Source organism: Cheilinus undulatus, linkage group 10 (assembly GCF_018320785.1).
Source record: "Cheilinus undulatus linkage group 10, ASM1832078v1, whole genome shotgun sequence".
NCBI classification, from domain to species: domain Eukaryota; kingdom Metazoa; phylum Chordata; class Actinopteri; order Labriformes; family Labridae; genus Cheilinus; species Cheilinus undulatus.
The window spans coordinates 17,256,029-17,283,466 of NC_054874.1; the positions used below are offsets into that span (position 1 = coordinate 17,256,029).

At 41.9% G+C, this 27,438-nt stretch overlaps 1 protein-coding gene across 4 annotated transcripts in view; it reads left to right on the forward strand.

The window, feature by feature from the left end:
- ebf1a (EBF transcription factor 1a) overlaps positions 1-19,548 on the forward strand; it is a 101,487-nt gene extending 81,939 nt beyond the window's left edge. Inside the window, exons 11-16 of one of the 4 annotated variants that reach the window (XM_041797288.1) lie at positions 545-633; positions 8,241-8,306; positions 8,760-8,922; positions 10,044-10,223; positions 13,807-14,004; positions 16,984-17,066. In XM_041797288.1, the coding sequence (XP_041653222.1) occupies positions 545-633; positions 8,241-8,306; positions 8,760-8,922; positions 10,044-10,223; positions 13,807-14,004; positions 16,984-17,051 (764 nt within the window). In that variant the 3' untranslated portion in view covers positions 17,052-17,066. Of the gene's footprint in view, positions 1-544; positions 634-8,240; positions 8,307-8,759; positions 8,923-10,043; positions 10,224-13,806; positions 14,005-16,983; positions 17,500-18,202 lie in introns of those variants that run through there. The other 3 variants (XM_041797285.1, XM_041797286.1, XM_041797287.1) reach the window with 3 other exon arrangements.
- Positions 19,549-27,438: the final 7,890 nt, after the last annotated feature.

Here is a 27,438-nt window from a genome sequence, read left to right on the forward strand (position 1 = left end):
TATTCATGGTAAATCTTCTCATATTCAATTACCGTAGCACGACCACAGCATGCCGAGAGAGTGCTTTCTCCCTGCTGCTGGATGATCTGACTCTGCTTGCGTGCGTGTTTGTGTATGCGCGACTGTCTGAGTGTGTGTGTCTGTGTGTTTAGCTAGTTCCCTGGAGCGATCAAGCCTTTGTTATATTGGAACCAGGCTCTGTAATTGCTTATATTAGTTGCTGATCAACGCAAGACCACAAGACACACACACATATACACTCCGCCTGATTCCTGACAGTCTTTTTATTAACCACCAAAGCAGGCGACAGAGAGAGATTCATTACATCACAGGCAAACAAAGACACACACCAGACTTAATAGAGAACACCCACATTTTCAGCATGTTTGGTTTAATGTTGAAAAATTCATGGAAAAACCGCACTTAATTCAGCTGTTTCTAACGTAGGAAGAGAGTTTCTGCCTCTCTTGAACAGTAGGTGTTTTCATTTTTAAGAATCAAGCATTAAATGTTCCTTTCTTGTCTCTTCTTCTGCTCTTTTTAGCACTGAATGAGCCAACCATAGACTACGGCTTCCAGAGGTTACAGAAGGTCATCCCCAGACACCCCGGAGACCAAGAGAGATTACCCAAGGTACACTGCTTCCATTCCTCTCATGCGAATGTTTCCACGTGCAATTAATTTATTGGAATCTGTCTTGGTACCTCTGCTACAAAGAGGTATTGACAACTTCTAGAGTTTCATAGCATGTATGGATATACAAGGGCAGCATGACCTCACACACAGAGGAGTAACTGTATGCTATAAACAGTAAGCTATACATGACACTATGAGTGCACTAAAAACACATTTTATCATATATTCATGCTCATTTTCTGCCCAAACAAACACTTGATTTGCAAAGCGTAATGCACAAGCAGCTCTATTCATCCTTCCACCGACTATAAGGTCATTTAAAGTGGGAGAGATGGAGGGAGGAAAGAGGGATAGAGGGAGGAAAGGAGGTTGAGGGGAGAGAGGAAGAGAGAGGCAGAAGCAGGTTAGGTGATCCATCATAGCTGTCCAGTCTTACCTCCTGCTGGGTCAGTGGATCGAAGTCAACCCCGGGTGGACTTTATTACTTCCAGCACACACAAATACACACATACACAAACAGGCTCACATAAACACAGAGGTAGAGAAGCACCTACACACCTCTCTGCACCTCTGCGTGAACGCTCACACTGAGCAGGAGGAAGTCACCATGAGGCAGAGATGGAGAGCGCAGGTAGAAGGAGGATAGAGAAATCACTTGTCCTCGCTGTGTGTCATGTCTGCCGCATGGAAGACTTGTCCCGGGGAGTTCTGGTCTTTAGCCTATCACCCCCCCTGCATCTCTCTAAATATCTCTGTATCCATCCATCTCTTTTTTTCCTCTCCTCCTCTTCATCCCTCGCTCTGTGGTGTCTCTTTCTCTCCTAAATGAACAGCGGTAGCTGGCAGGCCCGGTTGTTCATTTCAGCTCTATTGATTTGTGCCTTTATTGAGGTAATAACAGTTTGTTGACCACACTTCTCTCAACTGTTGGCCTCAATCATGAGGGAGAGGGGGCAGAAGAGGGGCAAACACTGGCAACTTCTGCTGCTACAAATGTCCAGTCATGACCACCATGCCAACACCTCTCTGCAGTTTTCTTTTTTCAGTTCCTGGTTGAAACCAAATGATTGGGAATATTCTGTATTCTAATCTCATGGCGCCGTTTTCATTGAACGTTTGGCTGCTGCATGAACCCACAGCTGCAGTGAAAGTACAGTGGTGGATCAAGCAGAAGAGCTCGAGTGGTTTTTGACCATGACCTTGTAACCCCAAAATGTACTCAGTTTATTCTTGAGTCTGAGTGAACAGTTTTAACCCTACAAAGCCAATGGATTGGCCAGATTGGTTCAACTCAGCAGAGGGTTTACTTTTACACCACAACCAATCTACTCCTTTGAGGACACATCTAGAGCTGATGTGTTTTGAGTCGATGATGTTAAGTAGCGACATTTCAGTAAGCATTGTTTTGTTCAAGAGTTGGCGGTAGTTTCTTCTTCTTCATATTGGTAATACAGCAGATATCTCAAAGTTTGGTGCAGCGGCTGCTACTTAAAAATGATCCCTGAGTGATGACGTATCGCTGTGACGCAGGGTGGGTACACTTGGGCCATACGGGGCATGGTTTGGCGAAGCCTGGTGCGGCCAAACTGGTGATAGAAAAGTAAATCAGCACAAAAGTCATAGTGGAAAAGCTGCATCAGGGTCATTTTGGGAGAAAGAGGCAGTAGCTATGAGCATGGTTTAGTTGGCGTGAGATTAGCATAAATGGATTGGCACAGATGCAGCTATAGTGGCAGTTTTATCAGAACTGAACATTTCTATATTAAAAGCAGAGAAAAGAACTGCATTGAAAGATTTTCATGGTGGAAAAGATGTTTGGCTTTTCTCCTAAGTGCTTTGGCAGGAGTTTGATTTACCAACTGGCTCCACTGATAGTGAAGACTTGAGTATTGACATGACAATGGCTGCCTTTCGAGCTTGCGTTACTGCTCCTTGGCAGCAGTTTATTCTTACTATGTCATATCTTTTGTTGCTCTGATTGACCTGGCATGAAAGACAAAAACATCTTACCAGTTTTTTTTTTAAAGGTTCTGCCCTTCCCAAAAGTCATCGATGGGGTGTTACCTAGTTGGATGTAAAATACATTTCATGCCACGGATATGTGAACGAGTCTATCTGGTATGTCTAGCTAGAACATTTGTGCAGAGTTTGAAGGAAATCCCTCAACACCTTCATGGGATATTGTGTTAACAGGCAAGTGATGAACTGCAGACCCAGTAATCTTAACCTCTGATATGTCAGAATGGACATTTGTACAATGTTTGAAGAAAATCCTTGAATTTTTTAATTCCATTTTTTATGTAACCTTTATTTAACCTTAACCAGATGAAACCTTTTGAGATGGAAATCTTTTTCTCAAGGGTGACCTGGCCAAGAAGTCAGCAGCCCTACGAATACATAATAACCATTCAAGAGGCAGATTACAACAGTAAGTTGGAATAATAAATTATTTGGAAAGTGAATAACTAATTCCAATTAAAGTTCTGGAAAATGTACAAAGAAACACAGACACTGTTCCTTGGTCTCTTGTCTGTTATTTAAGACTGAATGAAAGACACCAGGTGAGATGAGTTTTGACAGTTCCAGATAGAGTTGGGAGAAAAAAATCGATTCTTAGATGTATCGTGATGTGGAGGTGGAAGATTCTGAATTTATTTACAAATGTCCAATAATCGATAATTAAAAATAATTTAAATATTCAATACTATGGAATAGCAGGAAAAAAAAGGTGACACTCTGACACGCAGCGTGTAACAGCAAGATTTAGATTACCAGTTGTTCATCTGTAAAAAAGGACATTTTATGTTTGTAATGTCAGATGTGTTACAAAGAAAGGGTGCTACTACCTATGGTTCAGTGCAGCTGTAAATTTCCAGTTTACACACATGTTCCATTACTGGATGGTGAAAATTTCATTTATCTAGTTTTTTTCTAAACACAAATGTAATGATTTTATTATGTTTGACACAGTGAAAACAACAGAAATGTAAAAAAAAAACAACTGCATCAAAATGCATCAATAATCAATTAAGAATCAAATCGTAGCCTTATGAATTGCAATCGAATCGAATCGTAAGGTGCCCAAAGATTCCCACCTCTAGTTCCAGATCAGTCTGGGGAGTATTCCATTCAGAGGTTTCCCATAACGCTTTGTTTGTAATGGGCCGTGTAGCCTTTGCACTTCAGCCAACCCCTACATTACAATAAGAACCTCCACACCCAACCCCTTGACATAAATATGCAAAATGTAGGGCTAGGGCTAAGACGTATACCCAAGGGGTATATTGGGATTGAATTTAAGTCTCCATTTTTGCACCGATCGTCGACACAAAGTAATAGCCCATGCTGCTCAGACGTATGTGGACTCACACTACCTCATGCTATCCCTCCATAATTCAGTGTGCCACCCCAGTCATGATTTGTGAAAACGCCCCTTTTTACTTTAGGTGATAAACACAAACATCTTCACTATCACTGCTGGGTGGGAAATGAACATCTGTCACCAGCCAAATGAGGGTATTTTTTAGCTTTAAGGTGAACTGGCTTAACTTACCGGCCATTGGGGAAAATACATTTAGTTAAACAGCATAAATTAAACGCCTTTTTTCTGCTTGTTCCTACTGCTAGCAGACCTACTGTCTGCTACATGCTCACTGCCTCCTCCTCCCTGTGTCAGAGCTGCTGTCAAATGTTTACAGTCAGCTGTGTGCTGGGATGGTTTGACACAGTATCACAAGAGAGTCGTTCTCTGCTGCAACTAGTAGTGTATCTGTTAAAGGTGTGTTTGAACCAATGTCTGCTTGTCTCAAGTCCAGAAAAGTTCAACAAAGCCTGAATTTTAGCCTGAGGCTAGAGAAAATACGCAAAACAATTTTAATTCTAGCAAGTCTAAAACTTGCAATGCAGCAAAATGCCTATGAACTTAAAAATAGCCTATAATTTAGGAATTTTAAGCCTTGATTTTATATTGTACCTCATAAAATAGTGACAAGTAGGTGAAAATCCTAAATTCCTGCCCTGTATCACTGTGATAAACCCACGGACTCTGTGCAGGGAACAACCAGGATATCAGCTGTCGCCTGTTCTATCACTGTATGTCGTAGTAATGATCAGTGTCCAGCTAAAAACAGCCCCCACACTGTGCTGAGTCTAATATTCAGGCAGCCAGAGTGAGGATGGAGGCACATGCAGGCTGCAGGGTGTTTAGCTGAGGCTGTGGTGTAGCCGGGGGTCTGGGTTCAGCTAATGAGTGACCGCCCTGCCAGACGGGGCCAGGCTCTGCTCTGGATCAGGTTCCCCTTCCTGTTGACGTCTCTATGGGCCTGACTTTACGGGAAGAGACCCTGCGCCCAGGAAATGGTCTCCCTTTACAGCGGCAGAGCTCGGGAGGCAGCACAGCGCTAACCACATTTATCTGTTTATCAGAACGACTCTGGAGCGCTGCCTAATCGCGTTTAGCTACTGGACAGATCCCTCGGCTAACGAGAGACTGATAGGTACAGACAGGGAGCAGAACCATGAGAGAGTGATTAATCGAGACGATGGGAGAGAAGAAGAAGAAGAGCGAGACAGGAGACAGTAGTGTGGAGACAGGTGGAGAGAGGAGGGATGGAGACAGACAGAAGTAAAGAACTGAGAAGGCGTTAACACTACAACTGCTATCAGATACATTTACCAGAGGCTGTAATTGTGTCTAACTTTAGATTAATTACATTTTAAAGTCTTTAAGTCTTTGACTTTTTCTTAAAGTGTATTGTGTAGCAACTGGTGTTAGAAATTAATTGAATAAATCCAGATTTTTCGAATGGCCATTTACACCCTGAACTGACATGATGGTAAAATTTACCCCATAAGAAAGCATTAATTTTCCGTCTGTTGTATTTCACACCAGTAGATAAACAACAGCTGCTGCCATTGAAACACTCTATTACTGCACTGCCTAATCAGAAGTCATAGCTCAACCTTCAACATGGACACCACAGGATAAAAGACATCCATTATTGTGAAGTGTCAATGCTTTGAGTTAAGAAGAATCTGGTGTTGGGAAGGTTTCAGGATTGAACGATCAGTCCTAAGACAAATTTTGGATGTGATGGATCATCATCCAACACCGATCCAGTTCTCTCTGTAGTTAATCAGCTGTTCAGTGTCTTTGGTTGGTTCTTTGCAGATGACATCACAACAGTAGAGAACTTCCCTTGGAGGGAAAGTAGTGATTTCTGCACAGAGAAACGCTACCAAAAAGGCCATGTCAAGGAAAAAACTTCCATCTAATGCCTGGACAAGCAGTGTCATACAACACTTGTGTTTGGTATGTTTCCTCAAAGTGGTCCAGTTTGGTACAGCACAGTTTTGTAACAGTTTAGCGTATTAAGCTCTTATCTTACCGATGTTTCCTCAACTGATGTCCATCCAGTCTCTCTCGTTGTGATGTGCAATTCATCTCTTTAAAGAGATCCAGATCATTTGGCTGAGCTCAGCTCCCAACCAGCTCTTCATTTGGTTCCAGTTCGACTTTTTAAACATGAATTAAATAACAACAACGGATGGAGGAAAGGAAAGTGGCACTCAAGAAGGAGCTAGCTACTGCAGCTAACATAAAAGTGATGTTTTGTAGCACAGGCTTGTTCGTAAACAGCTCATCATCTCTTGGTCACTCACCCTACAAGGTTTTTTCAGTTGACAGTCAATCACCGCTTCAATTAAAAAAAAAGCATGCTTGTGACAAAACAATAATTTTTGACATGTTAAAGGGGCTTAGCCCCTTGACACAGTACGAGACTTCTCTAGACTCTTGTCTCCCGTCATCTGACTAAACAACGCTAGACACTAGGAGGTCTGCAGGACTAAGTATTTGTGATATAGTTTGCTTCCATGCCAGGCAAAGTGGTGAAATTGGGGTAAAGTTTAGAGATTTTAATTTTGCTGGTGATAATTGCAGCATACAGGACCACTTAGAGCTTTCATGTACTAACTTGCCTCCATGCCCATTTCTTTCTGATGGCTGTCCCCCACTTCCTGACCTCCAACAGACATTCTGGATCACATGATTGCAAACAACCCATTAATTAATGCACTCAAATAAGGGGTACATGTTACCCGCTGGCTGTTTTAGGCATCTACAGATCCCTGGCAGGTCTAGTGTTGAAAGTTAAAGGTAGTCAATGTTTGAGATGAAGTGACTTGGGTTTCACATATCCTCCCCGAACACTGCTACGCTCCAGCTGCACATCTGTTTGTGTCCTAATGCCTTACTCTCCCCTCATTTCCCCTCCTCCCCTGCCTCCCCCCTCTTTCCCTCCATCCCATCATCCATCCATCTACCTATCTAGCAATCCCTGGGAGGCATGTGGAGTCGAGGAAAAGCAGAGAGAAGGAAGCGAGGAGCGGTGCATACATACTAAAGAACCACTTACCTTCCTAGGGCCTCTACATCTCTCAATCACCTCGAGCAGGCCTCCTCTCCGGTCTCCCCCCTTTCCGTCTCCTCCCTCTCTGCCTCCCCCAGATAGTGCTAGTAATGGGAGGTTAACACAGAGGCAGCGCTCCCATTATTGAGTGAATTTAGCACCTCGGACAGCGCTCTACAATCTTTATTGCTTTGCTGACCCTCTCGTCATGTCCTGGGCGTGCTCGACAGCCTCCACATGTGCGCGGTGGCTGCGTGTGTGCGCCTGTGTGTGCGTGATATGAGTCTGATTGAAAGGCGGCGTGTCACGGAACAGAGAGCACACATGCTCCAGGGCTTGTTCACAGCCAGGAATACACTCAGGAGGGTATAGCGCACAGCGTGTGTGTGCGAGAGTAGAAGGGAAGGAGGGAGAGAGAGGGAAACGAGGGGAAGGTTGTAGGGGAGGGGGCTGCAATTTTCTGGTTGTCGCGCCTCCAGCATATATCCTGGCCCTGGCACATTAACTTTTAAAAAGGGTTTCGTAGGGCTGTAGGTGTCTACATCACACACAACGACTGCCTGGAGTCACACACTCATACACTCAGAGAGGGAGAAGAATAGACAGAGAGAGGAGAGAAAGCAGGGTAAGCGGTAGAAAATGAGCGCAGAGAAAGTGGCAACACTACGGAAGGATAAATGTTTGATGTGGGAAATTCCACTCGGCGGTTTTCACCTGAGCGATGATGTTCTACATTTATCACACAAAGTGGATGCAGGGCTATTCACTTGGATCATTACCGGGGTTAATACAGGGCAGGAGACGGGCGTGTCCCAGAGTTGTAGAGCCGTCAAAGTGATGATATGTTGTGTTAAATGAGATTGATGTGTGATCATGTGCGTTGGATTCATGATCCGGCGCTGACAGCAGGGGAGGAGAAGACGTAGAAGATGGTTGACTGATAAAGAGATATAGGCTCATGTTTTATTCACAGATAACAGTATCTTACCTCTGCTCTCCCAAACTGCCCGGCTGGTAACAAAGTGCCGGGACAGGCCCATTTCTCTTCCTCTGTCTGCCTCCTTCCTCTCCTGCACTCTCTGTTCTGCATTCACAGCATAATGTAAGACGTGAAACGCAGTAAAAGTGACTGAACTCTGTGGGCCGTCATACTCATGATCAATCCCTTCCCTCTTTCTGCGCTTGATTTTTTAGGAGGTGATCTTAAAGAGAGCAGCCGACCTGGTGGAGGCTTTGTACGGGATGCCTCATAACAACCAGGTAAACACGCACACAAACACAAACATGAAGGCAAACATCAATTTCTTTCACTGGAATATTATGTGTGGTTCAGGGATTTTTCTCCACTGACATATGTGGGATTAAGTTTCTTTTTGTTCTAATGGGGTCGAGGATAGAAAATGAAGGAGGAAAAGAGGAGAATAGGGAAGCAGATGAGGAAGAGAAGGACACATAGAGCAAAGGAAGCATCAGGATGAGTCTGTTAATGAGCCTTTCCTCCATTTACTGGAACCAATCCCACAACTCCCAGTAACCACTGATAAAAAACACTCAGCCTGCTAGGTTTACATGCACAATATCTCCAGTGGAGATCTGGCATTCTTGTGAGACCATAAAGCCTGCATCAAGGGCACATTTTCTCTTCTTCTCCTCTTTCGTCTCTTCTGCCTATGTCGCTGACTACAGCTGTTTTTATTTTCCTTTCTATGTCAGGAGATGATTCTGAAACGAGCGGCGGATATCGCGGAGGCCCTCTACACGACAGTGCCACGAGGGCACAACCAGCTTGCCGGTCTTGGCAGCGGCTCAGTCCACGCTGGCATGATGGCTGTGAACTCCTTCACCGGGTCAGAGGTAGCGCAAACAGCCAATCAGGGTGAGCGAACTCAACGAGAAACAATTAGAGGTCGTTATCATGGGAAAAGTGGCCGTGATTTGTCTTTTTTTTTTCTTTTGGGAGAGAGGGATTTCTAGTTAAGATGAGTGGTGCCATAGGGACACTTGATTTTTCATGTGGGAAATTTGGAAAGGGTGATTTAAGAGCGGGGAAGAATTTGATAAAGGAGGACAGAAGGAGGGGGAGGAGGAGGAGAGTGTCGGGGAAAACTTGGGAAGAAGGAAGGTGAGAGAGTGAAGAATGGAGAAAAAGGGAGCCACGAATGGAGTACGATGGAGAAATATGAGTGGGTCCTAGGGGTGTGTATATTAGACTGGGGTCGGCCCCCGTCTGACAGAGAGAGATGCGGGTGCAGTCAGCGGTGATTCATCACATGTATCAGGGGAAGGAGAGGAGAGTGGATGGACCAGCCTTTGGATGTGTCTCAATACCTCCAGTGAGCTTCCCTCGCTCTTCCTCTGTCCTTCATCTTCATCTGGATGCATGTTCAGGTGTGAGGAGAACAGATTTTAGCTGTATACAGTGCTTAGCTTATAATAGATGAGGACAGGGAATAGGTGATGCGTAAGTATCAAATAGGAGGCTCAAACAGCAGGGAAGTGCAGCCTTTGTTGCACTAGAGAGCAGAAATTCCTGATGTTCAACTCCAGCTGTTTCTTTTTTCCCCATTGTCAGCATGTTGGACCTGAGATGTATATTTATAGTCTTCTCTCCATGTTGTCCTCTTTTGTTCCCCACCCCTGTAAAGCAGAAAGGAGGATAGGATCCTGTCAGACATTCTGGCTTCATTCTTTATGAATTATAGGAGAGCTGCAGAGGCCTTTTAGTGTTAATTGCCTTATCAATAGATCTAATTTTGGAGAGGAGCCAGTGAGGTTAAAGGCCCCTTGTTTCAGTGGTCATATTACAGCTAGTTCCCTCTTGTATCATTCTTTCTGCTTTCATGCTCTTCCATAAAATGTCTTGTTGAAGTATTTCCTTTTGCTTTATTCTTGAACTTTTAAAAATACAACTCTCTACTTACATTGTGTACGCTTTCTGCTACTGTACAGCGCCAACACCTTTTCTCTCTCTGTCTCCCTGTCCATCTCTGTCCATAGGTTTCAGTAGGAGTACAAGCAGTGTGTCCCCTCATGGTTATGTCCCCAGCTCCACCCCCCAGCAGAGTAGCTACAGCTCTGTCTCCACTAGCATGAATGGCTACGCTAACTCTGGCATGGCAACCTTAGGCACCTCGCCCAACTTCCTCAATGGATCTGCAGGCAACTCGCCCTATGCTAGTGAGTAAACACACCACATCCTAGATCTGAAACTGAGAGGGGGAGCTAAATAGAGGCAGGAAAAGGCAAAAAAAAGATTGAATGTGAGCCTTTTAAACATAAAAGACGTGCTTCTCTGGTCCAAATAGGAAGTGACACATGCACAGAAAGTGGTGCAGTTCAGCTGGCTCATCTGTTTCTTTAAGAACAGAGTCAAACACAAATCCCCACTTTATTGGCCAGAGGAGCAGATCACCTAGCACCCCCCTCCAACTCACACCCCACCAGCTCTGCTCACGCACACACCCATTCACCCTCTACATTAAAGACCCTTGATTAAATCAATAAACTAATTGCTAGAGAAGCAATTCCATTTCAGCGCTTTGATTCCTGGGTGTTAACAAGTATTTTAACAGGCTCATCGGCCCCACACAGACACTTTCAATCAATGGCCCCTCGGCCTGCCTTTGTAGGTCCAATTTTCATTAATTGATTAGTTAGGCCCCTTCATAAATGGATTATGACTTTATTGCGAGGATTTGTCAGGAAGAGCCATAAAAGCTAAGTGTTGGATAATAACAACAATAAAGGCAGGAGCAGATATCAGAGGGCAGGTGAAATACGACTCGCTTGATTGTAAAATCACTGAGGGGGAAAATGCTCTTAGTATATTAGCAGACAAAAGACAAATCCAGGAGCAGAGGATGGATGGGGTGATGTCAGTGGGAGACCGGATTTGGGTTGTAAAGATAACCCTCAGCTCATTTTTGTCTGTGGAGGGAGTCTCATGATTGTATCTTGAAGCAGGCTGTAAGCAGACTGCTGCTAGTTCCACATCATGCTGAAAGCCTTCTTGTAATAAGCTTTGAAATCAAGAATCTAAGCATTTAAATATATCTTCTTTATGGAGTTTCTAACAAATAATGTTTCAATCCAAAGTTTTTTTTATCTTGACCTACAGCCTAGAACTTCACATTTTTATTTCAAGGCCTGGTTAGAGGATTTACAAAAGTAGACTTTGTTATTTTAAAAAAATGTCTTTAAATAAATGAGTGTTGAGTTTTTGTTTGCTACATTTTTTACTGGGAATTGAAAAAAAAACATAAATCCTCGGTAATTCTATCTTGAGGAGGATAACTGTTATGAGAGCAGCCACAAGTTTACTTACAGATCATTATAAGACAGGAATGAGTTGAATATACAGTTGCATCTAAAAAAATAAATATGTAAAAGTAAAAGTTGATTTACTTCAGAAAGTTAAGCTTTCATAAATTCCAGATTTATCTCATACAAAGGGAAACATTTCAAGACTTTTTTTTAATCTTGATAATTATGGCTTATAGCTCACAAAAATCCACTGGCTCAAAATATTAGAATATTGTAGAAAAGTCCAATTAGCAAAGGTTTCCTGAGCCTTCATTCTCTCACTCTGATTCTGTACAAACAACCACAGTCATGGGGAAGACTGCTGACTTGACAAATGTCCAAAAGACAATAATTGACACCCTCCACAAGGAGGGTAAGCCACAGACGGTCACTGCTGAAAGGGCAGGCTGTTCTCAGAGGTTGTTTCAAAGCTAATTCATAGAAAGTTGACTGGAATGGAAAAGTGTGGATGAGCTCAGCCTTCAGAGGATTGTCAAACAAAGCAAATTCAAGAACTTAAGGGAGCTTCACAAGAAATCGCCTGGACTGGAGTGGATCAAGAGCCACCACACACAAACGAGTTCCAGAAGTGGACTACAGGTGTCATGTTCCTAGTGTTGAGCTACTCCTGAACCACAGATGTCATCAGCTTCCCACCTGGACTAAGGAGAAAAAAAAACACTGGACTGTTGCTTAGCTGTCTAAATTCCTGTTTTCTGATGAAAGTAGTTTAAGATTTTATTTAAAAGTCAAGGTCCCAGAATCTGGAGAAAGACTGGAGAGGCCCAGAATCCAAGGTGCTTGCAGTCCAGTGTTTTCCGTTTCCACAGTCAGTGGAGGTTTGAGGTTTCATGTCATCTGCTGATGTTGTTCAGCTTTGCTTTATCAAGTCCAGAGTCAACACTATCAGCCATCTACCAGGAGATTTTAGAGCACTTCATGCTTCTATCTGCGGAGAAGCAGATTTCTGCTGGAGATACTGATTTCCTTTTCCAGCTGGACTTGGCATCTATCCACAGTGAAGCCAAACTACCAGAAACTGGTTTGCTGACCATGGTATTTCTGTGTTTGATTGGCCAGCCAACTGGCCTGACCTGAACCCCGTAGAGAACCTGTGGGGAAATGTCAAGAGGAAGATTAGAGAAGCTGAAAGCTGCCATCAGAGCAACCGGGACTTCATAACACCCCAACAGTGCCACGGACTGATTGGCTCCATGCCATATTGCATAGATGCAGTAATTTCTGCAAAAGGAGCTCCAACCATTTACTGAGTGCATAAATGAGCATAATTTTCCAGGTCTCTTGGACTGATTTTTTTCTTTTTTTTTTTTTTTTTGTCATTCTAATATTTTTAGAAAGTGGATTTTAGTGAGCTGTATCCATAATCTCAACAATTGGAAAAAAAAAGTCTTGAAATATTTCACTTTGTATGAGATGACTCTGGAATTTATGGAAGTTTCACTTTTTGAATCAAATCACAGGAAAAAATTAACTTTGTCAGGATATTTCTTTTTTTTAGATGCGCCTATAAGATTTAACACCACTTAACAGCTAAGCTAACAAGTTTTACTTTCCCACTTCAGTGAACTTTTCACTATTCATTCTTTACAATTTAAATAGCTCTAGAAAACAAGAGCTAGCATTTTCTAGATTCCAAGCATGGAAGTGGTTTGTTTGCAATCACAGGAGCTGGGTAGGAAGTCACCAACAAAGCCTAAAAAGTCCCAAAGTCACCAAGCTTCTGTAGCCACATATGATTTGAAAATACATGGATGATTTACATCATGCATTTTCCAGGCATCACACTTCACACTTTGGGTTTCACTTTGATGTAAGGCTGGATATATGACCAAAAACTTATGAAGGAGACAGCAACACAGCAGCAGTGAGTCAGCAGTCCATATGGTAGATTTTATTCAAATTGCATGCTCTTACTGTTTACTGAATCATCTCTTCCATGCTTTTCTGAGGCAACAGATGATCTTTTAAAGCCTTGTTTTTAAGTTCCACAAAACAAATTACAGGTACTGCACCCAGAGTTGGAAAGAGTTGTTTTTTAAGCCTTAACACCCCTTTAGCAACAGGATGAGTCATCAAAACGGATTTAACAGGGGGAAACTACTTTGGCTGTTTTCAGTGCAAGTTTGCAACTTAACACATTTTTTGTCTTAGCTAAAGAATATCTAATTGCCAGGTGTTTGCTTAACAACAACAAAAAGGTTGCCAAAAAAGTCTGAGCCATATGATCTGAGTCCAAAACATTATCCCTCCTGCCATCATCCATTGATCAGTCCCTTTCTGCTCATCCCGTCTGCCCGTCCTCTGCCCTCGGCCCTCTCTCTAACCTCATCTCTCCCCCTTTCCGTCTTCATCTTTCCACCCTGTCATTCATCCCTGGCGTGCTCCCTATGACCTCCCCTTAACCCTCCCTTTTCCCAACCCGTCTCTCTTCTCTCAGTCGTCCCGTCGAGTCCTACCATGGCCTCATCAACCAGCCTGCCCTCCAACTGCAGCAGCTCCTCTGGCATCTTCTCCTTCTCTCCGGCCAACATGGTGTCCGCCGCCGTCAAGCAGAAGAGCGCCTTTGCCCCTGTCGTGAGACCCCAAAATTCCCCTCCACCCACATGCACCAGCGCTAATGCCAACAGCCTACAAGGTAAGCTAAGAAACATTATCCAACTAGCATTTTAAAGTGGCAATTATGGACTGTGTATAAAGATGGACGACAAGACAGCTGATCAAAGTGAAGCGAAAACATTTGAAGCTGTAACTGATAGGGCTAATGGCTGACGGGGCCTCTAAGCATGTTATAATTTTTTTTTTTTTCTATGTGGATTTATTCATCAAACGCCATGAGACAACTTGCTTCACTCACTACTCAAAAAATAAACTTTTGTTGTTGTTTTTATTGCCAAAAACAAAAAAAATCAGCACTCTTAAATCTAATAATATAAATATGTTACCTTTTAGAGCAGTTGTTCTCAACTGGTCAGGCATCAGGACCCGCCACCATCCCCTTAGGGGAAACCTCGACCTTAATTATTACAATGTTCAACCATTTAAAGAAAAATTTTGCAGTTTGGACCCTAAATTCAAAAAATATAAAACACATTACACAAAGAAAACAGTCCTACAAGCATAAATCTATTTTCCCAAGACAGCAAGAAAGGTAGGTAATTTCTGATGGAATTTCCTGGTTATCTTGGAAAAACCAGCTGTTATTCAAAGAAAATCAGATAAATAGGTAGACGTCTCAAGACAAACACTAACATTTACTTGTCATCATAAGAAAACCTAAAAAAATACATGAATTAATTTACTATTAGGGCTCCTGTACGTAGACTTTATGCCACATTTTTTTTCCTGGCACACATTTGCGACCCACTGGAAAGGAGCTTTGCAACCCACTTTTGGGTCCAGACCCACCAGTTGATAAACCACAGTTTTAAAGGATATTGGGATTTTTTAATCTGCGATATGTATAAGAACATCATATGGACTGATAAAATCTTCAGTAAATGACAATAAACAAATTCATAAATAAAAACTACAATATGCTTCAAAACAGTTCTAATGAAAGAAAAGTGCTTATAGTTTTACTGAACATATATTTAGTCATTTTAACTTACATTTATATGTTTTGTCCACTTTCTGTGCTGCTTGGTAATCTTTAAACTGAACAGCTGGGGTGTAATGACTTGCTTACAAGTCAATAGTGCCAATACAGAGATCATATTACCTTCAGACATAAATTTAGTGGTGTATGAAGCGATCTGTTAGTAGTATGTTGTTTTCATGGAGGTGTATAGAGCAATTGTGCCACCTTGGTTTTAGCTGTAAGGATGGACCTGCATGCAATGTCTTTTCATGGGGCCCAGAACATCTGCCAGCACCTCTGCATGGCAGATTTTTTATGACATTAACTGGTGGGATACTATTTTAAATATCTGGGATATAATACTACCATATTACTGCCCAATTTAGAAAAGCATTTAGTGGGAGAACCTCTAAACCCAAGTATTGTACAACCTCACTAACTGAGACAAAGACATGCCATAGACCAGAGTGCACAGAGATCAAGACTTTTGGGGATCAAAACAGAGACAAGACAAGCCGAGACCAAGACAAGACCAAGAGCATCAAGATCAATAAAAGAAAACATCACAAGGTTGAACAGTAACTCTCTCTTTAATTTGAGTTTGCTTTTAAATAAATTTTACAGCAATAAAAAAGGTGTCTGCAACTATTTTAAAAGCACCACAATGCAAAAATCTCAAATCTCAGCAAATTGTTTAATTGACCTATTGTTAAAAAGAAATCCATGTATGTATTAACAAGCCACTGAAAGGTCCAGAATCATTTTGAGTATCTAAAATGTAGATGTTTATCTAGATTTGTCCACTGAATGAGGCCTAAAATAAGTTGTAAGAGGCATTTCTGACCAGAAATAAGATGGACTCATTTTGTTAAGATCTGAGTTTTTGCAGATATCTGACACGTAAGGCACTTTGAATAGATTTCTTAGGAGGCATAACACTCAAAGACCTAACAGCAGCGGTTTTAAGTCAGTTTAAAACAGTTCAACTGAGCCTGAACAAAATTCAGTTACAAAATACTCAAAAATCCAGGCTCAAGACCATGAGTAAAGAAGAAGAAGCTGTTTGTCGTTTTAGCAAGGGCTTCTCCTTATCACATCGATCACGTTGAAGGATAGCACATCAGTGTTGGTCTTGACCGGTCTTGATGGAAAATCCCAAGTCTGGCCAGTCTGAGACAAGACAGAGTAAAAATGCCCTTGATTCCAGACCAAGACAAGACAAAGTTCTCAAAACGTGGTCTCGAGACTGGTCTAAAGACCAAGACCGTTCTCAAGTACTACAACAGTGTTACACCCACTTATGCCTTTTTATCGACCCACAATTCGACAGTGTTGACTGACGTGCAGCAGAAACCACCAGGGTGCTCATGATTGAGCTTTCTTTCAGGTGTTTCATCCAATCAGTCCAACAGCACCTTGGGAAAGCTGGATAGTTAGCTCAACTGTGGGAGAGCCACTCCCCTCCATACTAGTTTCTGCCACCTCCTATATCAACATGCAAACCTTCTTTGTCTTATTCAGCCACATGGCCAACTCAGGCCAGACAGCATCACCACCTCCATACATACCAGCCCCAGGAAGTGCTGATGCTCCCTACCCAACCACAGTAGCCATAATGACCCCCACACAAAACTGATATCTGGAGCCAACTTTACACATGTAAAAGAATGGTGACAAAAACCGACAAAGCAGTTTGCTCTGATGTCAGTGTCTTTTTTTTATGTCACCTGTCGTTACCTGGGGAGTTTTTTGGTTTCTTTTCTTCTGTTTCTGGAGTAGGTCGAGACATGTCGTCTTTACGTTAAATTTAAAAAAGGCACTCAGTGAGAGCTGACCTGCTTTTTTATGCATGCTTAAGTTGAACAAAATGCCTTCCTTCATCAAACTTTTATCCTGCTTTTCTTCACCTCGTTATAACAATTTCTCACTTGTAACCCCACTTCCTCCTCTTATTTCCCTTTTCTTCCTCCTCTTCACTCCCTGTATTTCCTTGCTCTTTCCTCCCTTGAACCCCTCCGCTCTCCTTCCTCACTGTAGATCAGTCTTTTGTGGACTCTAGCAAGTACTCATCAGCCAACTCTCTGCAGGGCCTGGCCTTCTCCTGAAGTACGTTATCCCTCTCTTTAATTTTCTACTTCTCTCCATGCGACACTGCTTGTTTACACTGGCAGCTCATCCCACCCTACTCTTCTTCTCTTTTCTGTTTTTATTTGTCACTCTTGACTTGACAGAGAGGCAGCATGCCATGCCATATGTGTCCCATTTCCTGTTTTCACTTCCTGCTTCCTGCCCGTGCTCCAGTGCGTGTCTTTGTAGAGAGGGTGGTGTCAGAGTGGCAGGGGGGTGCTGTTATGATACCACAGGTCATTCTGTTCTCCCATTTCCATCAAATGCAGCGCGGGTGCTGTTGGTCTCGGCAGGATGTTTCATGGTGTTGAAATCCTGCGAGAGAGAAATGATGGATGGGAATCTTTATCAGAGCCCCAAGCTAAGCACTTCCTCACTTCCTCTGTCGGCGTTGATGAGCGCTGACCATGGTGACCCAAAGGCCATTGGCCACTGCGCACTGATCACAGTGACACACACGTGCACACACTAATACACACAGCCGGAGACACTTAGGAAATAACCAGGGAATTAGTGGATTGAACAGAGAGGGAGATCAATAGGGAGCCAATATGTTATATGAAAAATTCCTCACTGTGATGGCTACTGTGCTAAAATGAGGAGGGGGATGATGGGGAGGATGTAGACGCCAGTGAAAGGCAGGAGATTAGAGCTATAAGGAGTTAAATATATGAAAAAAGCTGCCCAGAAAGGACTCATCACTTCCATTTCCATGTTAAACTGTTGAGTGTAATTTCATCACCTCTGTCGGCCCACGTCACTGCACAACCTTCTCATGTTTGAATTGATGCACAATGGCCTTACACAATGTAACTGCGAACAATTAACAGTGGCAGCTAGGCCTGAAGCTATTCAGAAAGCCTGCGAAAAGTTGAATGATGCTGTCAGTGTGCGCCAAGTTAACAGAGCAGCCGAGGAAAATGTTTTGATTTTGGGGCCTTGGAATGAAGAGATAATGAGGGAGAGTCGTCTTTGTTCGCCAGATGCTGGAGCGCATTTCTGTTATGTGACTGTTGTGATGACAGATGAAACCCAGCAATCACATGACTGACCTCTCTATCTCTCTCTTTTTTTTTTTTTTTTTTTACCTCCTCTTCCACCATTTTCCTCCCCCTCTTTTCCCACAAAGCAGCGATTCCTGGGATGATCGTTCCACCCATGTAGAGGATCTGGAGATTTGGGAATGTTGGGAGGAAAAAGACACAGTAGCAGAGTCTGGCGAGCCTCTGTTATGCTCCGGAGCTGAAGTGAAGATAAGACGCAGGACTCTGTAAAACTCAGGCCTTTCCATTGGGATTTCATCTGAAGGGATAGGGGGAGGAGGAAGAAGGGACGGCACGAACCTTTGTGATGTTATTTCCCTCTCGGTCGAATTAGCGTAGCTTCTCTGACACAGCGTTGGATGGAGTGTATAGAGACTGATAGTTTACCCACAGTGTGACACTGACCTCATGAAAGGAGCATTTATTTATCTTTATGTTTATGCCTGTAAGGTTTGGGTTTGATTACTGGAGAGCCCCCACGCCATCTCGCAATCCGTACAACTCGCACAAACAACACTCAAGTGTTGGTTTGACCATGAAGTTTACATAACCTCTGTCACAATAGATGCTTAGCTCGGCATGCTTGCTAAAACCACGAAACAACACACCGGCCAAATGAAACTAAGGTCATGAAAACAAAATTACACAAAAGAATAAAATCAACCCTTGATTTTGCTGCTAATTATCCCACAAATCTCCGAGTTGTGTAACAAAATCTCCCTCAAATCAGAAAACATGCCGTTCTTTTTATGTTTGGTTTGTTTGTTTGAATTTAAATAAAACTGTGAGGATTGAGCTGTTTGCAATATGCTTTTCTGCTTGTCATGTGAAGAAAAAGGCGAAGATTTAGCCAAATCTTTTTGAAGGGGATTTTAGAGAAGACTTGAAAAGCCAGAGGATGTGTGAGTCCAGCCAGCACTGTACTGAAGGAGTCTAGCAAATATCAAATTAGAATAAATGCGTGATATATGTGATATATTTTTGTATATAAACAAACTTTTTCATTTGATATTTTCTTTTTTGCGTTAGCTCTAGTTTGAAATGTAAACATTAAATGTCTTAAGGCAGCTTCTCAGTACAGAAGATAGATTTACTGTGCGTGTCAATATCTCATCTGCTAAACATGAGAAACATGGATTTGGATACAAAAAGGGGATTCCTGTAAAATAATCCTATAAATAATGTATTTATCCCTTGTATTTGTACATTGCCTCTCACCCTTGTTTAGTTGTGTTGTGTAAGTTTAATACAGTAAGTGGACATATTTCACTGTGTTTTGTTGCATTATTTACTGTTGTCTCTCACTATTTAAATGTGACTTTTTGTTTTGTATGTTGTTTTGCATCGGTAAACCATGCTGTCATTTGTTGAATCAAAAACATGCCATTGTCTATTTTTGTATTATTTGTAAGTTAATAAAAAGTTAATTTTTTTCCTTTTGAAAATGTTTATTGTATGGCAAAAAGTAGCATCTTATTCAGAGTATTTGGTTGAAGTAGATTTTTTAAGAATATATACACACATTAATATATACTGTAAATCTATATCTTTTTGTTTGAGGCTTTCAGATTGAAACTGTTCTTGAGCTGATAATATGCATGGGTTCTTCTCTTGAGTGACACTTTCTTTTTTTGTGTGTGCAAACCAAGAGATCTAAGAAAATGCTCTGTGTTTTTCTTTCTTTGATTTCCTCTTTTTTCTCCTCTGTTCTTTCTTTTCTCGCGTTATTTATGCCTGCTTACAGACTGTATCTATATACTCTTTCTTTTTTTTCTGTCACTGTAATCTTTACCAGCAGTCTAGATGCCTTAACAATGCAAACCCATTCTTCATTCAATCACGTGTACAGTTTTCTACCCTCACCACAATTGTCTATTGCCACAGAGGAATTCATGGGAACTTGGGGACAAAGCACAAACCCACTCTGTTTGGTGGTGAAGCCAGACTAGAATACAAAGAGCCATAATTCAACAATCACACACCCGATGTACTATAATACTACAGCAATGGCACGCTTTGAAGGACGCTCAGAGGTCTGTCCCGGCTGTGCTCATTGCACTTTTGTCTTTTTGTAGCAATTATGTAGCTTTTTTTTTTTGCTTACTGAAATAATTCAAACCGCATGTTGGTGATATTTCTCATTAACCACAGGATCACAACAGTGTGACAACACAGCGCTGAGTTAATTGTAGTACAAAGGGGCGCACTGCAGAGATGAGCACTGTCACAGCACAATTTAATCTCAAGTCGCTGGTCGGACTCGGTATCTGACAGTCGATCCCACAGTCCCTCTCTCCTTCGGACAAAACGGCTTCATTACAAGCTAAACAGAACAAGAAGTGAGGGAGCATGAAAGTGAGCTCCTCGGCCCCTCAGCCATTTCTGTAGTCTTTTCTTTGTGTCTGCCGTGTGTCTTCAAGCTGTTGCTGGACAGAGAATAGGGCTTTTCTCCTTTGCTTTTCTTTCCTAGAGCCTGGTTTTGTTAAGTGGGCAGAAAGGAGCGTTTTAACAGAGGCGCCTGCTGACAGACAAGTGTTTTTCAGGCACTTGTGTGCCCGCGCTGCTCGGGCCGGGGCGGGAGGGGCTACACCGTATCTGTTTCAAATGAACTACAGAGGTCTGTTGTCATACAATGGCTTCTTTGTAAGCAAAAGTTCCATCCTGATTATAAATATTGGTAATGGGTGACAAAGTTTTGTATTTAGGTAACAAACAAAAAAAGATGCAAACCAAATAGCTGGTGTCTATTTTTCCTCTGTTTTGTCTTTGACTGCAAATACACTGAACAGCTCTATGATATAAGGGAAGAAAAAATTCTACTGTATAGATTGTTATTGTTTTTGATGAAAATTGAGCTGTAAGATAACTTTTGGACTCTCACAATGTTGAATTAAAGTTACCTCTTGTCTGTGACCTTGTCAGTTGTCATTTTGTCATTTCAAGCAGCTTTTTTGTGACCTACTTTTCTTTTATTGACTTTAAGCATTAACTCTAAAAGAGGGACATCCAAACTCTTTCACTGAGGGCCACATAAAGAAAATAAAAGGCAGTCGAGCGACTTTGGTTTGCTTCACCTTCAGTATACTAAAGGTATTGAACCATCACATTTATGTTAATATTAGCATAACTGAAAAAGCTTTAAGAAAATAAAAACCTACATCATGGCTTGCCATAAATGGATAACTGGGTAAATAGCCAATCACTGTTTAGGATTTGGCAAATGACATTTCAGGAGGGTCCTGATTGGCTCTGGCTACCTCTGGAACTGCCCTTGGTCAAGATGAGAACAAGGTTATTATAGTTAACTAAAACTAAACTAGTACTAACTTTTTTTTCAGCTGTACACTGAAGTATCTGAACTATGATAAAACATCAATGCTGCTGTTTTTTCTGACATTTGCACCAAACTAATAAAAATCTGCATTGTATGGCTTTTAATTAGCTCAAACGGACATCTGCTTTGAAAAATCTTTTCTGAAAAGGCGTGGCTTATGTGACGTAGAAACCAGACTTTATATAAAAGGTAGAATGTTAGACCACTCCCATCCTATCCTGCAACTGCATTGCTTCGGCTCAGAGAGCTCCAGCTTTAGTAACGCTGGTGCTGGAGCCAACAGCCCAAACAGGTAGTGCTCAGGACCACCACAGTCCACCACCACACTACAGCCTACTTCAGGGGACTCTGGAGGGGAAAAATCCTCCACCTCTAGGGATCGCTCTGAGGCAGCAGTGCTGTGGGACTCTGTGTTACTCTCTAGCAAGGGGACATCACTGTCACTCCCGCCTCATCTGGAAAACCTCGTCTTTTTCCCCTCTCTCCTCTCAGGACCAAACTGTCCATTTTTTGTGCACTTTTCAAAAGTCTGAAGTGGGCAGAGTTAGCTCTGAGCTGGGGGTTTACTTACTCTTAAAGTTTAACTGTAACTAAAATAAAAACAAGGTGAACAAAAAAAAAAAGACAATAACAGTAGTATGTGCTTACAAAACTAACTCAAATAGAATAAAATTGGGGATGAACTCTCCTCAGTTTTAGTTTTTGGCAGGAGCATACTGACTGGCATACACCCAAGCCTTAGGAGTGTAAATAGGCCTGATTTGATGGAAGATTTCCTCTCTTACAAATATCCCTTACATCCAGGGTCAGGAAACGGGCAGGTAACATCCCTGCAGACACCTTTACAGGGCACTGCACGGCAAAACAACCCAACACAGAAACAGTTACTCTGATGACGACTCAACAGCCACAAAGCTACTCTGATAACCATTTGAAAGTCACAGAATTACTCCGATGATCGCTCAACATCACAAAGTGCCAGAAAATAAAACTTTCATTTGAAGAGCGTCTGCATAATGTCAAACATCCTGCACTGTCTCTTTCTGCTTGACTGTATCTTAAATACTGTAAGAAAGCTCATTGTGTTAAAAGTATCACCTCCTATGCACATTTGAAGTCATTAATCTATTTATGGTAACTCAAATCACCACAGTAAAATGCCTCACCTCATATGCACAATTGCACCTAGCAACTCTTCAATCATCTTTTTCACCTTATGTAAATCTGCCCACATCCTTGCATATTTTATACTCTTGATCATGTCTAGTCAGCCTTCTTGCATGTGCCAAAAAGCAGGTCAACAAATTTTGTCAAAATGTTTGTTTACAGAATCAACACAGCAACATCACCTTGTGTTAAAGCTAAGATTCAATACAGTCAAGTATCATGTTTTACTGCAGATTTCATTTTATTTTAGAGTTAGCTGTTGGCCAATTAAAAATGGACTGTGGGCCACATTTGGTCCCCGTGCCATAGTTTGGACACTCCTGCTCTGAAAAAGGAAAGCTGGCTAAGACTAATTCCACAGGTCAGAAGCAGGCCTGCACCCCCTCCCCCTCTAGCCTCCTCTCTCTAATGAATCTAATTTATTAATGCATTACTGATGGCATGGTGAACATGGTTAGCCTGACAAGTTTCCTCCTAAACATATTAGTTAATGATGATTCCAAGGTTATTAATTGCGAACGCACCAGCCCACCATAATTGAGTCATCATTTGCATACCCGGTCATCAGCAGAAAATTAATTTCTTTTTTATTTTTTGCATATCTAATTTAGGGCCTGCGATTGGATTAGCTCATGAAAATAGCGGATCCCAGGATTCTGCTGACCTCACAGTGTTCCAGGGTCTCCACAGTAACTGGAGGCTTCCGTAGCGCTCAGGGAAAGGAGGGGGGGAGTGGGATGACCTGGAAGTACTGATGAAATAAGGAGTCAAACTCTGTGTGTGCTGGTGTGTGTTTGCCTCCTTAATTGCCCATAGGTTCATAACTGCTCAGGGCTTTTTCTCCCATACATCTAATAAGAGACTTGATAGTTTGCTGACAAACACTAAAGTGGGTTGTGTAGTGAGTGCGATTGAGCAGTAAGAGGTGGGATATTGAATTATGGAGGTTACACACTCAGTGCTGAGCAAAATGAGTCCTGGAGCCTAATGTTTTTGATTAGCAAGCCGAGCAACACAACCACGCGGCTCCAGGGATTCTGCTTCCCCCAAATGCGGCCTGCATTACAACACTCATACGCTCATAAATCATAAGTGCACAGAGACAAAAGGTGAACCCATTTTGCTCTTTATTTCCAGCAGCTTTTCAGGCTTGGATAGACTGGTCAGTGTGGGAGGAGGACAATAGGAGTGGGAGACCGAGGGCAGCGTGGAGCCAGCAGACCTTGGGGCCTCAGGAGACGTAACATTAAAGACGCTATTCCTGGAGAACCTCGGCTCCTCTGGATACAGACAGCAGAGGCTCCCGCACATCAAGAGAGGTGCTGTTCAGGAGCTTTTCTGCTACTAGTATCCTAATGAAATATATTAATGCACATATTCCTCGCTCTCCTCCTCCTCTTTCTCATTCTCCTCCCTGCATGGACACATGAAGGGAGGAAGAGCAGAGAGAGAGAGAGAGGGAGAGGGAGGCGTATTTGAAAGAAAAGCAGGAGTCCCCATGGGGATCCCGGATAAAGAAAGGAGAGGAAAGAAATGGAAAGGAGAGAGGATGGGATGAGGGGGGAGGATTCAGAATGGAGGCAGACATAGACAAGGAGAAGAGGGATGAATATTAATAATACTCTATGTTGGAAAAATAGTAACAATGGACATTATATGGGAGATGAACTTCCATCCAGGCCTTACTTTCAGTGTTTACAGGTACATGCATGCAAGTCATATTTGAGTGCAAGCAAACCCGGAGAGAGTGTGCACTCACTTATTGGAGGGTGTGTGGTCGTTTCCCACAGTAATTATCCCCGCTGACTGTGGGTGTCTGTCTATGATCTGTGTGCTACCTGTCAGAGGGAGCCCGGCAGAGCCTATGCTTTATATTCCCTGTAATTGCTGCTGCTAATTTACTGTGCGTTGGCCTAATGAGTAGGGAGGTGAGGGGCTGGGGTATGTAATGGATGTTAGAGAGATAGCGATAGAGAGATGGATTTCACCACTGCTGGCAGAGAGAGGGAGAAGGGGAGGAGGCCGGCGAACTGTGTGTGTTAAGCAAGCATGTTGAACACTTATCTTTATTGTTCTACTGAAATGAAAAAAAAAAGATAAGCTATTTGCCCCCCCTTCTGCTTTCTCTCTCTCTCTTCCTCCCTTCAGTCTGACAGTACAGTGGCGACTGCAGCGAGCACATTAGACAAGCTTTTTGTTATGTTGATTAATGATAAAAGCAAATCCATAAATAATATAGATTATTTATTCCATTTATTCACATGCTAATTAGAGCTGTGAGCAGATACCTCAGAGAGATGGCTTTTTTTTTTTTTTTTTTACCCCCTCATCTGTTCTGGTGCAGACGGATAGACCGACCGCCACTCAGACAGACCCACACAGTCACATATTAATGTCATTCACACTTTGAAGCACCAATGGCGTCTTGTGATGGGGACACGTCCACCCTTCATTTCTCCCTAATGAGGTCACGATAGAGGCCAGTGGTTTTCGGCACACACACACACACCATGTGTTTTTGCTCCTGACGAGTAGCGGATTGACAGGGTCGCCTTTGATTGATGCACCATGGTTCTTCCACATGTTCTACAGCTCAGTCATTTAATTATGTTTCCTAAGCATCATTAAGTACCATTATATTCCATCATATTCTAATGAAAGAGGTGGCCGGTCGCAGGACAAGCTAATTGGTGATTAATGTTGTGTATCATTGAGAGAACAATGCAAGATTGGCCGTTTAATGACACAACACTGTATTTAAGTGCTGAATATGTAAAAAGACAAACAGAGGGAGGGATTAGAAAAACTGGGATTATTGAGTGGAGCTGAGTATCCTGGTAAGGAGTTTTCTCCCTGTTTTAACACATCACAGTGAATGACTTTTGTATTCAAGTAAAAGTACAGTTACTCTGTTTAAAAGGTACTTAAGTAAAAGTTAAAGTACTAATCTATACACCTACTCAAGTAAAAGTTAAGAGCATTTAATTTAAAGTTACTTTAAGTAGCTACTGAGCAGCTGTACAGTCAAATATGATCTTTCCTTATTGTCAAGAACAACAAAAGAATAGATCCTCAAACAGGTTGTACGGGTAAAGTCACAGCTGACAGTATTAATTAAACTCTTCCTTTTAAATCTAACATATATTGGTCCACATTACATGTAGTTAAACTACACTTTTGAGAGTGTTAAATATTTTACAGTATGACAGAGCTGCAGTAACTCTTGAAAATCGTTGGCAAAGGGGGTCTTCTCTGGTAGGAACAAAGCAGAGAGTCAACATCATTGCAAGGCAATGCAAACTGAAGAATGTGCACTATGCATCCATCAGGGACATCTAGTCGGGAGCTCTAACTCAGTGGAACACTTCACTCATGGTGCAAATGTGTCTCGCATCAAAAAATAAAACAATACACCAGAAACATCACCAAAAGAACCCCAGCAGGGATCACTGTACAAAAGGCAACATCCAAACACATACCGTAAAATACATCTAAACACTCTGCCCAAGGGCATGATGGGAAACTCTTTCCACACATCCCCCCAGATTTGAAAAGGCAGTAGGCAGAGCTGAGATCAACTATCTCTTTACACTTGTTGATCAGCACTGTCAAACATCTCCAACACTGAAGACCCTTTCACTCAGGATGGTGTTAAAATTACACTTTGGAAGTAAAGATCAGCTCTGAAATCTTTAACCTCTGTTTTTGCTGTGTCCAACAGCTGTTTATGGCTGTGATGTGGAATGATTTTCAAATGGCAGAAAATGCAATATTTCATTAACTTGAAATGTGTCAAAATACCAGTTTAACAAACCATTTTTTTGCAGCTGTTGAGATTTTATGCACATTATGCAAACATTAAAGTGTCATTTTTTTATAATGGTTTAAAAAAAATCCTCCTTTATGTGACATAAATATGATAATGCCCCTAAACAAAGCAAATGACATCACATTTGCAATACGAGTAAAAATAGTTAGCTCATTATATCTGAAACCAATGAAGCCTAGCGTTACTTCAAGAAAGTCATACCCTCTTGTTCAGCTGGTAGCCAGCCTCACCTCCCCCACCCCAGCTGCCCCCTTTACATCTTAAAGATTGTTGCACCACCATATTCAGATTCATGCTGCTATGATTAATTTCTCCGGAAATTTCATTGTTTTCAATACACATGGTCTTATTTATGGAATGATTTATTACTTGAATTTGTCAAAAAAATACATAAGATTAACCCAAGAATAATCGCATATTAAATCACAATCACAATATTTGGGGAAAAAAAATCACAATTAGATTATTTTTGCAAATCATTCAGCCCTACTTTGTGCCAGTGTGTAGTCAACAGAGGTGGGATACAAGAACCCAAGTAAAAGTACAATTACTCTGATTAAAACTTATTTAAGAGGAACTAAAAGCACTGATTTTCAAATGTACTCAAGAAAGTAAGTACCTCAAAAATAACTGCTTAATTACAGTAATCTGAGTAAATGTAATTAGTTACTTTCCATCCTTGCATTCTGCTTTTTCCATGCAGTCAGAGAACCTGGTTATTCATATTCCTCTATTCATAAATACTAAATAATACTAATACTACTAATACTACTAATACTAAAATTATCAGATGTAAATTTAATATCTTATGGGCTTAGCATTGGGAAATGACAACACTGTGGTGCAGGTATGCTCTATTCTCCTCATTACAAGCAACAGGAGAAGAGAGCCGTGGCAAATATCACACGTTGTCACCTCTAACTGGTATCAGCCTGTCACTGCATAGGAAAAGAGCAATGGCTGGAGACATGCAGTGGTGACCATATAAACAG